This window comes from Copadichromis virginalis, linkage group LG19, assembly GCF_057382275.1.
Source record: "Copadichromis virginalis isolate Kocher_CV1m ecotype Utaka linkage group LG19, C_Virginalis_male_GT1.1, whole genome shotgun sequence".
Lineage (NCBI taxonomy): Eukaryota > Metazoa > Chordata > Actinopteri > Cichliformes > Cichlidae > Copadichromis > Copadichromis virginalis.
Window position 1 is genome coordinate 34298435 of NC_140636.1, and position 13695 is coordinate 34312129.

The 13695-nt window shown below is 42.0% G+C and overlaps 1 protein-coding gene across 2 annotated transcripts in view; it reads left to right on the forward strand.

Annotated features, from left to right (window-relative positions):
* The first annotated feature begins 1128 nt into the window (after positions 1–1128).
* esrrb (estrogen-related receptor beta) overlaps positions 1129–13695 on the forward strand; it is a 43763-nt gene continuing 31196 nt past the window's right edge. For both annotated transcript variants that reach the window (XM_085441303.1, XM_085441305.1), the window contains exons 1-2: positions 1129–1453; positions 4974–5042. In XM_085441303.1, coding sequence (XP_085297429.1) covers positions 1404–1453; positions 4974–5042 — 119 coding nt within the window. In that variant the 5' untranslated portion in view covers positions 1129–1403. The remainder of the gene's footprint in view (positions 1454–4973; positions 5043–13695) is intronic.

The following is a 13695-nucleotide window of genomic DNA, read 5'->3' on the forward strand; positions in this document are numbered from 1 at the left end:
GGTTAGAAGAGACAGAGCTGGATTTTCTGCTGCTTTAGAAGATGATGGGCTTCGAGAATATGAGTTATGGCTTGAGATCATCTCTCACAGGTGGTGAAAGGTTCACAATGGTCCCTCACATGTAACACCCGCGAATGGAGCTAATGACACCGCTCAATAAATACATTTACTGTCCTCAGCGCGGTTTGAAAGCTATTGCTTTTTGAAAGCGAAGTGCTGCGGATGCACTCGACTGCCCGCTGGAACTTCTATAGTGTTGCTCTCGGCTGGCGTCAGATCTGACTTTATCATGTGTTGTGTAACAGTGCAGGTATCATTTTGATCTTAAAAAAACTTGAAGTGTGTGACAGCAGGCTTAGTACTGCCGTGCAGTCATATCTCTGAGGTGTGTGTGTTGCTTGGTTAAGTTCAGTGTTCATGTGTGGTTGCTTTATGACACCACTTCAAATTAACCCCAGCACGGTTGGATATAACACAGAAAACTAAAGAGATACAGCAGGTAAAATGTCACATTTAAAGAGACCTTGCTTTATATTGTTAAAAAAACCACTCAATTCAGAACAGCAAGTATTGAAACTCTGATTTATTTTTGCTTTATGAACACTAGGAGCTTCCCCTGATACTTAAAACCCCTTACTTCTCTTTATCATCTTATTTATTTAACTTTCTAGCACCCATCTCTGTCATATCATGAGATGGAAACTTTGTGTGTTGACCGCTAGATCGCTGTTGTTCATGCGATAGCTTGTTTTGTCTATGTCCGTGTGAGCCATGCGTGTTGTGCATAGCGGAGAGTGTGAGCGAGCGTTTGGATCCCTCCTCCCCCAGTGCACCGCCGGCCCCCTCTGTCGCTTTAAGTCCTGCCCCTCAGAGCCAGCCAACAGCAGCTGTTCCATATTCATCAAGCCCTTGAGTCTTAAAGAGCCCTATCCCGACCATGGAAAGAGTCATTCCTCTTGCTCGCACTCTCATGCTCTCTCCATCTTAGCGCTCATCCCGCTGCTGCCTGCGCTTCTCTGTCTCTCTCACTCTCTCTCTAGCTTTCTCTCACCCCCCCACCCCACCCCCTTTTTACCTCTCCTGTCGATCTGTCCCTCCCCCCTTCACTCTCTCTCTTTCCCTCTCTGCCTCTCACACATACACTCAGACACACTCTTTCTCTCTCTCCCACTCATATATACATAAACACACGCGCATACACAACACACATGCTCAGGCACACACACGCCCACTCAATCCATCAGAGTCCAGCATACCTGTGCAGGCTGGGGGGAAGCGGTGCTGGAGGGGGTTTTCGGCAGCGTTGTCTCTGAGGGTGCTTTGCTATCATTTGGGAAAGAAGCGGGTCTCAATTGTTTTCTCTTTCCTCTTCCTCTCATTCCTGGAATGCTAAAACTGGACTGATGGACATTTCAGAACTTTGTCTTCCAGACCCTCTCAGCTATCATAACCAGTAGGTGCACTTGTTTCTCTGTTTTCCCCCTTTTATTTCTTTTTTAACCTCTGCCGTTGATCCCTTTGCTTTTTCCTGTATTTTCCTTTCATTTTTCTTCTATTTAAAAAAATATAATCTGCTCTTTACCTACTCTTCTTTTACTTTTCTACTAGTCGAGGCGCTGAACTTTTAACTTTCTAATTCCTGGCTGTTCTTTTTGTATAGCCTCTTAACGCCAACTCAAACTCCTTACCTGCACTTTTTTTCCCGTTCGTTGTTTTGAGGGATTTTAAATATCGTTGGACTTGACAGGATTGAGCAGCAGAGCAGGTGCAACTGTGTAAATGCGTGTATGGGTGTGTGGCACATCATGATGTATGTTTTATAAATATCTTTCAGAGCATGGCTGATTGATTTAACTTGGCCCTTTGAAGCAGTGTGTGTGTGTGTGCGTGTGTGTGTTTTCCTTTTTTCTTTCCTTTTTTTTTACTCTATAGAATTTGGGGGGTGCCTGTCCAGTTTGGTTAGGAGCTTGTTTGCTGATGGCTTTGTCCCTAGATCCGGCCACCCAGGCAGACTGAGAATGATATTATAAAGAGGAGAGATTAACGTGAATCCGTAGAACTGGAGAGGATAAATTACACGCTGTAATATATATTTGTAGCCAGGCAAGACGAATGAAAGGACCCTGTAACCTCAGTCAGGCGGCAGGTCTGTCCCAGTCAGCGGCGTGCCGGGCAAGCTGCTGTCTCGACAGCTCCTGGCTGCTGGGACAGTCTGGGCTTACAGTGCCTTCACCAAACTTTTTAAATCAACCAGTATCTTACATTTAAAACAAAACAAATTACCTTTAGTTAAGGTATTTTTTGTATCACCAGTTTTCTTTGTAATTATTATTATTCTTTTTTAGAAGCAGTTTTATCATTATGGTACAAATATATCTAACAACAACCAATAACAGATATAGTATGAAAACCAGCCTCTAAGACATTTGGCTGTTCTAAAGTTTTTTGTTATGAATTTAAGCAGGTTATAAATCATATATTTTGTAAATGATAATAATTATAAGGGTTATTATGTAGAAGTTTAAAGAAATTTCAGGAGCTTTTCCCAAATTAGACAGTGTTTTATAATAATTTAATATTTTTGGTAAATAATTTTTTCTTGTTAGTGTTGTTCTCATATTATTCAGTTTTACCATAAATAAGATATTTAGTTTTTTTTAATTAATTAGATTTTAAAAAATGTGAAAATCATTAACAGAAAACAGTTAGAGCTCAATTCTCTTAGTGTTTCTTACTTTTTTGAATTTTTTAGTTTGAGCTTTAATCACTGCAAATTCAAAGTTCTTCTAGGATACTTATGAATAATAAGGAATAAATGGAATCATCTCTGTTTTTTTCCCTTAAGATGTATTTTGTGTAGTTTCATTCTTTGATACATCTTAAAATTAAATTAAACAAACCCTAAAAAAGTGAACATTTCTATTGCATGTCAGGTACGATGGGCTCAAGTCATAATGTCTTTTTTGTATTCTTTTGTCTGTATTTCCTAATTAGGAAAAGAAAACCACTGCAATTTTTATTTCTTTTAGAAGAGCTTTACATATTTACACCAGTATGTAATCACATATTTAAGTTTTCATTTTTTAATGGACTCATTAATGGTTTCCTGTAAAATCCAGTTTTCAGCAGAAATTGAACTATATGAATTGCACAAGGTGAAACATTAAACATTTAAATTTTAGGACAGTTTCAATTATGTCGAAAAATAATTGCTTAGTAAGTCTTTTAGTTTAAATCAGTTTGATCTTTCAGGTGTCAGAATTCAGATTTTTTTCATTGTATTTCTTAAAGAAATTACACATAATCTAGTATTTGTTTTTCCATTTTTCAGGTGTGAAAGACGAAGTTTATGTAGCTGTGCTGGGATATTTTTTAGTAATACTTAAAGAGTGAAGTATCTTTATGTTTGTTTATTATCAGAGATGTAGTTATGTTGTGCTGATTTAAAATCTGTCTAAAATAATAGGAAACATTAAATATAATTTAGTGATTATGCTGAATATAAATAATTATATTTGTACTTGACGGTGAGCAGAAAATCTACTCTTTCAAAGCTCAGTTGTGAACAGGTGTTTAACATATTAGTAACTGTTTACATTTCTTTTGAAATGGCAATCAGTAAACCTAAAATATCTTAATGAAGGAATGCTCAGCAGTAATGTGAACGTATATCAATCCCCCAAAACAGTTAATTTGTGGGCTCTTTTCAGCACATGCTTGTGTGCTGCTGGTAATTTTGGCTCAGCAGTAGCTCTCTGCTAATTATGCACTGGTATTTGCAGCCTCTTACTGAGCGCTGGATGCGGCCGCGATGCTTAAGTGAGAGGATTAGTAGAACGTATGTGCTCTATGTTATTAGCACAACAGTGTAGTGCCGTATCACTGTAGTACCTATACTGAACCGAAGGCATCAATACTGCCTGGGAATTAGCTGGAAGGAGAGTTTTTATCTTTTAAACAGAGAGATGCTTCTCTTGTTTCTTTAATGTTGGAAATCAATTGAAAAGAAACGTCGACGTTATTGCAACTTGTTCTAATAATGTTTTATGTTCCCATTACATTCGCCCCGTTTTACAGTTTTGCTTCAGTTGTTTAAATCCAAGTGTTTTTTATCGTGTAGTGGAATTAGATTCTCTGCACTCACTTGTGTTGCACTGGCTGTTGCACTCTCTTTAGAAACCAGCTCTGGTTGAGGATTGCAAGTGTAAGTTTTTCAGTGCTTGTTAGAAAACACAACATTTGAGTGGCAGCGAATTGAGATGTGACTTCTCTCTGCTTCTAAATGTTCCATCAACACCCAGGCTTCCCTTAAGCCCTGGCAGAGGCACTGCAATAAACTAACTAGGCTATCCAATTTCCCTTCATGAAATAAGAGCTTTTTAATGTATTTTCAGAGAAGCAGAAAGAAGTTAACACACAGTGATGAATTAGATTTCAATTTATTTGACTTCATTCCCAGCTTGCTGCATTAAAGCCTGCAAACACCCATCTCTAGCAGTCCGTCCACTTGATTCTTATTAGGTTTCAGAAAACAAGGCGAGGGAATTGCATTAGTGTATCTTAAGTTAAAAGCTCCTTGCTCTTTGACCAAGTGTTTCATTGTTATAGGGTTAATCAGATTTTTGCTGTCTTCATGGAGATGCTATCACAGGCTAGAGGCAGTGGTGGGTAACCAAAGCAGCCGTGCACAGACGCTACCCAGATGGGATCAGCTTACGGTAATTTGGTTTCAGAATACATTACCAGAAGAAGCTCCTGGCCGAGAATTGCCACCCCGCTATGAGCCAGGAGCCGGTGGCCTCTGTAGCTGCAGCATGGAGCCCAGGCAACCCACCTGTCCTGCTCTTACTTTCCTCTTCTCCCAGAGCAAATGTTAGGAGGTTTTTTGGGATGTGTGCCTTTTAAAGAGAAACCTAATGTGCTTAAGCTCAGATTTTTGCCAAATTCTAAATACTTCTTCCTTGTACCAACAGGGCTTTGTTGTCCAATTCATTAGAGAGATTCCTGAGTCCACTGGCCACGCTGGAGCCCTCTCATTTCTGGTATCTAGTATCATTACTTTCACTGTAAATATGTCACTCAGCTCAAGCTGAGCGGGGGGAGCATGTTGTCTCTCTCCAGGCCAAATGGTGATGCAGAGTGTGTTGGCAATGTCTAGATAGTCTCAATTCTGTAGCTTCAGAGGTATTTGGGTTCATAGTTGTTAGTGCTGAGGCTGGCTTTTAAGGAGCTGCCAAATCAAGCACCTTCTTGTGTTGCTTTATTTCCCAGGTCATTAACTGATAAAATAAAAGGACAAGAGAAGGTTTTAGGATCCAGGCTGGTTCTTTTTTCTGTATTTCTTTACTCTAAAACTTACTAAAGACCAGATTCTGAATGTTTCTTTTTAGTATTGGTCAGTTTTGGAAGATCATGCTTTCATAATAACATGCTCTCTCTTGAGAGCCTATTTGATGTTTGGCCTTTAGATCTCTTCATGATTACTTACAATACCTCTTTGGCTATTTTATAACATCCACCTGCACAGATATCACCAAATGTCACTGCATGCGTCCCTCCTGATTTCTCATCCATGGTAACCTTGGACACCTCCACCGCAGTGTGAGAATCTGTTTAAAAATAACCAGGCCCATTAGTCTAGAAGGATAATGCTAGCCTATATGGGCTCTCATGCCCTTGTGGCAGCAGAGTGCTATCACTGACACAGTGCGTCAGCACTTCTTCCTGTTGCTCCAACACTGAAGGGCTCCTCTTCATTTACACACATCCATGCATGCATGCATCCTCACACACACACATACATACAGTCACATACACACACCTACAATAGAAAGCGGAAATTGGGAAATACACCACGGTCAAGAAAAGAGCCGTTAGCATGAGCTGTTGAGTGTTGCATTACAAGAAAACACCACACGGTGAAGATTAAAAGCAAAATCAGCCGTGATTACAAAGTTTAACATTTTTTGTGCAAACATTTTGCTTTCTATTTGATTGCAGTCACATTGTGCGACTCCAGGTTCAGTAATTCACACTTAGTTAAAAAATGACATGACGTAAGGTGGGTAACGATATGGGTGTTTATCATTGAAGGCTATTAGTATTGAGCGGTCAGTTGTTTGAAGGTTATGTTTCGGAGCAGTAATTGAAATGCAAAATAACATTAAGATCGATGCTTAGCTTTGTTTATTTATGAAATCAATATTGGAAGCGTCCATCACTGAAGCAGCTCTGATTCCTACTGACAGCTTCACCAGGTCTTCTATGCATGGTCTGCGTGAGCCTTCCACCCATTACAGCTTTTAGAGGAATAACGTTTTTTTTGTCATCGCTTTTTGGAGAGCTGTTCGAATGTTTCAGGTTCATGTGCTGAAACACGCAGAGCACAGCCTTAAAGAAAGCTGTAGGGCTCAGCTTCATGAACTGCTGAAATTGTTAAACTGAAAACATGCTGCGTGTACAGAGGCTGTCTTACGGGTGTGTCTACGAGAGAGAGAGAGAGAGAGAGAGCACTACTATTGCTTATCCCAGATTTGCCCTGGGCAATTAGATGTAACCAATAATCACCCAGTAACAGAACAGTGTGCAAAACGCCGGTCAGTGTCTCTGTGCTTACATATTTGGACCCTGCTATTAGAAAAATAAAAGCAACTTTTGTTTGAGATTTTAATTCATGTAAAAAATAAATAAATTAAAAAGCAGCGCAAAAATATTTGAATGTCTTTGTCAAATAAGAGTTAGTGAAAGTCTTAAATGTAAGAACATTTTACACATTTACTTCTGAGTCTTTGGTGTTGTTTAGACTTCAGTTTTTTAAATGTGGAGTCATTATAAATGATAAATACAGTATACTGTATAAATCAGAACAAGCTTCTAATTTTTGTGCTCGGTTTCCAAATAACCAAATTCTTGTCTGCTCTCCAAACTTTTCAGTGACACAAATATGGAAGCAAAGGGAAAATTAAATTATAACTCAATCTGAAAATCAGGCTGTTCACCCTTACTGTCATCAAGGGCAGTTTTTATTAGAGGTTAACATTTTTTTACAACTTTTCTTGTCATATAATAATTAAATCTGATAACTGACAGATTTGTTAGTGTAAAAGTGTGTGTGTGTATTCCACTGCATCTGCCTTCAGTTTATACGACCGTGTGCTTATATGAGTATTTGCCTGTTGGTCACAAAACATGTGCACATTAAAACGTCACCTTAAGAGACCGCCCTTGCATCCTTAAGTACAATCAAACGTTCACACACTGAGTGGCTGCTTGTCGAAATGTTGAGAGGCCCCCTCTCCCACTACATCCTGTGACGCGAGACGTTGGTAAAAACCGCGTCGCACGTTTAGATGTCAACCCCCCCACCTCCCCACCCCTGAAGGAGATGCATTAATTCAGGAAATATCCCCAAAGTTTAATTATTCCTGAATGGTGTGGTGGTGGACACAACCATATAAATCAGTTAGGCCCACCCGCCTTTTTATTACCAGCACTATTTATGGAGAATGTGTGGCAGCTGGTAGAGATGAGCCTGTAAAAAGCTAGAGGCTATTGCTGTGACTGTGTCGACTGCTGTGGCGTGTGACAGTCATAACAATGGTGTTTCTGAGTAACAGCAATTCGTTTTGGAGTCGTCTGAATTGTGTGCCTCGAACAACGCTTTAAACGCGAGGAATCAAGTTACATCTTTAACTCACAGATGTCGTATCGCGCGCCGCGCTGTGATTGCTCACTGACCGTGAGCCTCTGCAAACGCCGTCACATCTGAAACACCTGATAAACCTCCGATTTTTGACCTGTTAATTTTGCTCTAGCATTTGTGTATGTACGCGTGTGTGTGTGTGTGTGTCTGTTTATATTTGTGTCCTCTTCTGATAAAGGGGATAATTTGTGGTGGAGGCAGGATTGGCTCTTTGTTTTAGGCAGGTAGTTTCCTCCTAAACAAGGACGGCCTATCAGAAGAAGATTAATGAAGTAATTTCATGCATGGCTCTATGCCTCCGTCCCCCTCTACGCACAGTGACTGTGTCTAAACCTGTGATTTACATTGCACTGTGTTAAATAGCCTTAACCCTTTATAAAAATATTTCTTTCTGTTTGTGACACACACAGGCACACACACACTTAGACACACAAACAATAAAAAAAATCATCCAGCACAGCTTGCAACTTTCTGTGAAAATTAGCCCTGTTTTCTCTCTTGGTTTGCTCCACAAATATCTCTGAATGCTCTCTGAACTGCAATGCATGACTTTTAGTTATGTGCAAACTTTTTTCTTTTCTTCATTATTCAAATTTTATAATCCCACCTCCCTCCTCATGGAGCGTGCTGTGGTTGATATCTGTTGGCTTTTTACTGGATTTGTTGCAGTTAAGCAAAACTTTAGCAGTCGGCTTTTATCGTGCAAAACTGAACGTGCAGTTTTTTTAAGAAAAAGTGTTAAAGTTCAGATTGTATTGAATCACACTGTTCATGAGGATTTGCATAATATATCACTATAATGCATTCCTGAGAATAATACATTACCTTTACAATTTTAGAAAAAACGACTCGTTGTTAGTGCATTTATTTGCACCGTGCTCTTATTTGAGTTTTACAGCCAAATTTAATTAAGCAGTTTTAATAAATGTTCACATTTTTTAAAACCATCACATGACAAAGAAACGGTTTAGTTAAACCGTCTGTAGTAAAGGGGAGAAACCTCCATGTCACAGTATCGCAGGAGAACGTACTGTGATATTGTTGCCTGTGTATCGGTAACATATCACACAACACAGGGTTGTGTCCGATGTCATCACCTAACCCCAAGTTTTCTAGGCCCCAAGGCTAATTTTTTTTTTTTTTTTTTTGCCATGCACCATAATTACTTTTTGTAGTTATCAAGAGCCATTGTAAATTCATGTTGCTAAATTATACCATGACTGTGCCACATAATGGATGTAATGAAAAGTAATCTTTGGTAACGGCACGGCAGGCCGGAATTATCCCTGAACTTCCTTTTTTACATACAGCGTGATGAGCTGTCCAACTCTGCAGAGAGCCATTCCCACTGGTTCTGCATAGAAGATTGTTAACTCCTTGCTTTCTGTCGTAAGAAGTTTAGACGGCGGTTACTTCCCCCCCGACCCCCCCACCCACACTTCCACTGACAGAAGCTCTGTCATTAGCCGGTTGCTTCCCTCAACATCCTGAACTCAGCCCCTTATAAGAACAAGATCTGCCCAGAGCGGCCCAGACAGTTTACGTCAGACAAACAGCAGCGCCTGTGTCACGAGAGGCCCTCTCTCTTCTGCCAGCAGCGTCTCTAGAACAGGAAGGAGCGGGAGGGGCGATCGATAGATGTGATCTGCTTCTTGGTCGACTCTATCTTGTGGTGCTGCTGGAGCGTGGGGCTCATGTTGTCGTAGTGGAGTGAGCTCATGGCTTTATAAAGACTACAGTAACATCGCTGTGAAGCAGCTAAATATAATCCTTTGCTAGAGCACCACGGAGCAGCAGCAGCGCAGTCCCTGAGAAGTGGTAACCCTGCCCTGGCCCCTGTAGCCTCCTGACTATCGATCTGGGACCCTCACTCCCCATCACAACAGTAAACACTCTCTTCTCTGTTTCTTCTAATGTAGCCCCTCACTCACTCTCTCTTTTCCTGTTTTTTTTTCCCTCCGCTTTCCTTTTGTTTGCCTCCATAGATCTGCAAATCATAAATCTCTGTCAGCGTCTTCTGAGTGTCTGGCACATCCGTTAATAAAGATGCCCCTCCCCTCTCCTCAGGTCCACCCCCTCCTCTCAGTCCTCTCCCTGTCTCCCTGCTAGAGCAGGACTAATGAATGAGAAACTCCAAAATCAGGGGCCTCTTCCTCATAGATTAGAATGGGTCCCTGTGGAGTGCCGGTCTTGCCTCCAACCAAACCACCGCCGTCAGCCACACGACACACCGCCAACCCCCAAATTTCCATCTTTCATATTCTGTCTGCAGTGCAAATACACACTCGCATATGAGCGCATAAACCAATCTAACAGACACACACACTTATGCTCATTGCCCCAAGAGTCTTTTGGCCCTTATTCCCCTGGTGGTCATTAACCTGGAGCCAGTTAGACAGAGAGAGGCACACTCCATATTTTGGAATCTCCATTCCCTTCCTTTCTCCCAGGGGCCAAACCAACCCCTCCTTGAGCCTCGGTCCTTTTTCATTTACATTTTCCCCCGTGTGAATGTGCGGCGAGCACCCTTGGTGGCTTTCAAGCCTCTGTGCGTATTTCTGTGACTTTTGTGGGGCCGTGTAGATTTTGACCATGATTTTCGCTTTTACAAAAAAATGAGTCCCTGGCTCTGTGTGTGTGTTGGAGCGGTAAAAGGTGGCAGTGGCCCCTGGAGGAGAGGTCAGCGTGGCAGCTGCCAGCGGGTTCTTGGCTGTGCTGAGGAGGCTGCGCTGGGCTGCAAGGGGGTCTGTCAGGAGCTAATTGAGTTCGTCCTACCACCGCTGACTCTGGGGCCAGTGGCTTATCAGGCCACATCGCCTGAGGCCCACGAGACAGATCTGCCCCTACTGGGGCATCTGATATCACCATCGCCCTGCCTTGAGATGTCAACCCCCACCGCCTACCCGTTCTTCCCCTTCGCTTGTGCAGTCTGATCAGGTAGCAGGAGTGTGACACTCTAAGATGAGGTGAGCAAATGTTATAAAAATTGTGTTTTTTGGCATCTGGCGGCCTTGAGAGTGAAAAGGACATGAGGAATGTACTCGCTGCTTGAGTTGAGTCTCTAGCGCAGGGTTGTACTCTGTGCTTGGGATTTATACATGAAACAGGGAGAGCGTGGCAGTCACACAGAGAAAAATGGAAGATGTCACTATCCTCCTGAAGAGAGCTGCTAGCTCTCAGCAGGCATACTTACAAATTGGCTCAATTAGATCCTGAATGTTCTCCGTTCTCATAACAGTGTCATCCAATGTTCAGAATTTCGCTCGCAGGCAAAGGGAAAGAGTGGAGATGTTAGGAAAGAGCGCTCCGTGGCTCTCCTCTCGGAAATCGCGGAACGGTGAGTGTGATACGAGCTGCCACATCATTAGGCCGGCTAATCCCAGTCACAGCAGCACTGGTGGAATGATATTAGGGATCTGAAATGCCGTTAGGAGGGCCAGGTGGAATCAGATTAAAACCAAACTGCGCAGTGTGCGTTTGCGGGCCCATAACCTACTACTCAGCATGAATTTTGATCGGTACAAAGGGAACAAAAGGAGGAGGAACAGAGGGAGAAAATGGGAGAGGGGGAGATACTGTGTCTTAGATGAGTGCTGCTCCTTTAGGCAGCCAGGCAGCAGATTTTGAAAAAAAAAGAGAGAGAGAAAAAAGCTCTTACCTTGAGGAAGGAAGAAAGAACTATAGATTTTACAGCATCAAGTCTCAGTTCAACACACCCTTTCCTGTCTGCTCTGTCTGTGGCACACAAGCTAATTAGCACCTGCCCCACATATTGAATTATTTATCGGGACTATTGCTGCTGTCAAACAATTTAATGTTCATAATTCATTTTCCCGTACAGTTGTATTTATAGATTTAAATTGGCCCTGTCCCACTAGAGATTACCAATATTTATAGAAATATTTTCGACTGTTTGATTAATACGCCAGGTTCTCATGGTTAGTATTCCCTCAGTATCATTAATCAATATATGCAGGCTTGTTAAAAATATAAGCATAGCAGTGATATAATGTGTCATAGCGGTGTGAGTTAAGGGGATTCTAGCCAGCACATTCATTATAAATGACCACATTGAGCTGGAGGGGAAACAGTTAAGACACTTATGCAATTATGCTAAGTGTCACCCTCGAGGTGGCCTTTGAACTTGGGTTAAGCTTACTCTGAATTTCTGAAATAAAAGCTAAATGGAGCCATCTTGTGCTCCTATGTTTTAATATATAGCCTTTAATAAGCCAAGTGCAGGTGCCCTGTCGCGCAGGTGCACATATCCATCCTGAAACGGAGAACATAAAGCAGATGAACACAGAGCGTGCATTAATTTATGGGTATGTAATCTGCATTCGTTATTAAGAGCGGCGAGATCTATTTTACAAAGGCATGAACATGATTCACTTTTTTTTCTGCAAACCATTTAAGAGTAGAGGTAGGTAATTAAAAAAAAAACGGTAATTCTTAACAACCACCCGTTATACAGTTATTGCATGAATTGGTTAAATTGAGAGTAAGTGAAAGAAAGAGGAAATAAAGCATGTATTGGATTGCTTTTTGCGAAACAGGATGGCGGCTGTGTGTCAGTTTTATATTTTGAGAGGTTTTATATCACAAGAAGGATTCCAGGAGAGCTCGGGCAAAGAGCTTATTCCACAAGGTCAACGGTTTTAACAGGGGACGTTTTTTTTATTTTTATTATTTATTTTAGCAGTTAACCTTTTTGTGAATTTCCAGAAGTGCTAGGCACCTGGAGCTCCAATGAATATACATGACAGCAGGGAGGGGAAACCCGGGAATGAGATTTAATTTGACACGCTGACCCCCATCTCCACGGGCCCTGGAATCCAGGGTGAGAAAATAAGGTTGACCCACTGACCCCTGGGCTTGAACCCCTCCGTCACCCATCTTCACAATTAAATCAGCCTCAGAGAGCGAGAAGCAGTGTGGCCAACCAACGGCGGACACCACAGCATACGCTTCTCGCTTCCTGTTTCCTCTGAAGTGCTCTGAGAGCAGTCCAGTCCAAAAGATAGGAGCCCAAGTGGGAAACAGCATCTTCTCCCCGTGTTGATGGTAAACCTGACATGTCAAATATGTAAACATTACCGTTAGTTGGCAATATGCTAATGAAACTAATGTGCTAAAGCACAACTTGGGCTTTCTAGCTGCCACTCATGAGAAACCCTTGAAACTGAATTTGCATAAGCCACGCAAGGCTCAATTTTGTTAATGTAGGCAAGTGCAGGTAACCTTTCACCCCTTCAGTGGTACCCTCATGCATAGGGGTGTGTGCGTATGTTAGTGTGTGACCTCGCCTTGACCCTAAGAGGTTACTGTGTCTACACGGCATCCCCAGCAGATTGAGTTATTCATCTCCTCCACCACTTCACCTCTTCAATACACTCTATTTGCAGATGGAAAAACGAGTTGAGTGTGTCCAGGATAAGTTTTTTTCCCCCTCTTCGTTGTTCTCTTAGTGCAATTTCAAGTTAAAGGTTATAGAGCTGAACTGAAGTAGATTTATATGGGCAGGAGAGGCTTCAGAGAGGATTTTGTGGCCGCAGTCAAAAGACTGCACTTTAGTCTGCACACGTTACAGCATCAGATTGCATGTACTCCAAAATACAGTTATTAGGCAGACAGTGAAAAAGTCAATATCTTCCCATCATGTTTCCTTTTGGTTGACTGCTGACTCAAGGAGACAAGCCAAGGTCCACTGTGCTCTCTAGACTACGGAGATGCCCCCATCTTTGATGTGTGTGCACGCTCTGTGTGTTAAGTCTTCAGAGTGCCCTTTCTCTCCTCCTCTTATTCTCTTTCAACTACCTTTTTTTCACTGGGTTTGTGTGGCGTACGGACTTGTGCCGCCGTGTTTGGTGTGTATTTTTGCTCTGAAGCGCTTTCGCAGCTGCTGTAATGTGTGGCTAATGAAGCACTTCCCTTCCCCCTGGTTGACTGGTGTAAAGGGATTGTTAGGGCACAGTGGTGTAGACAGACAGGTT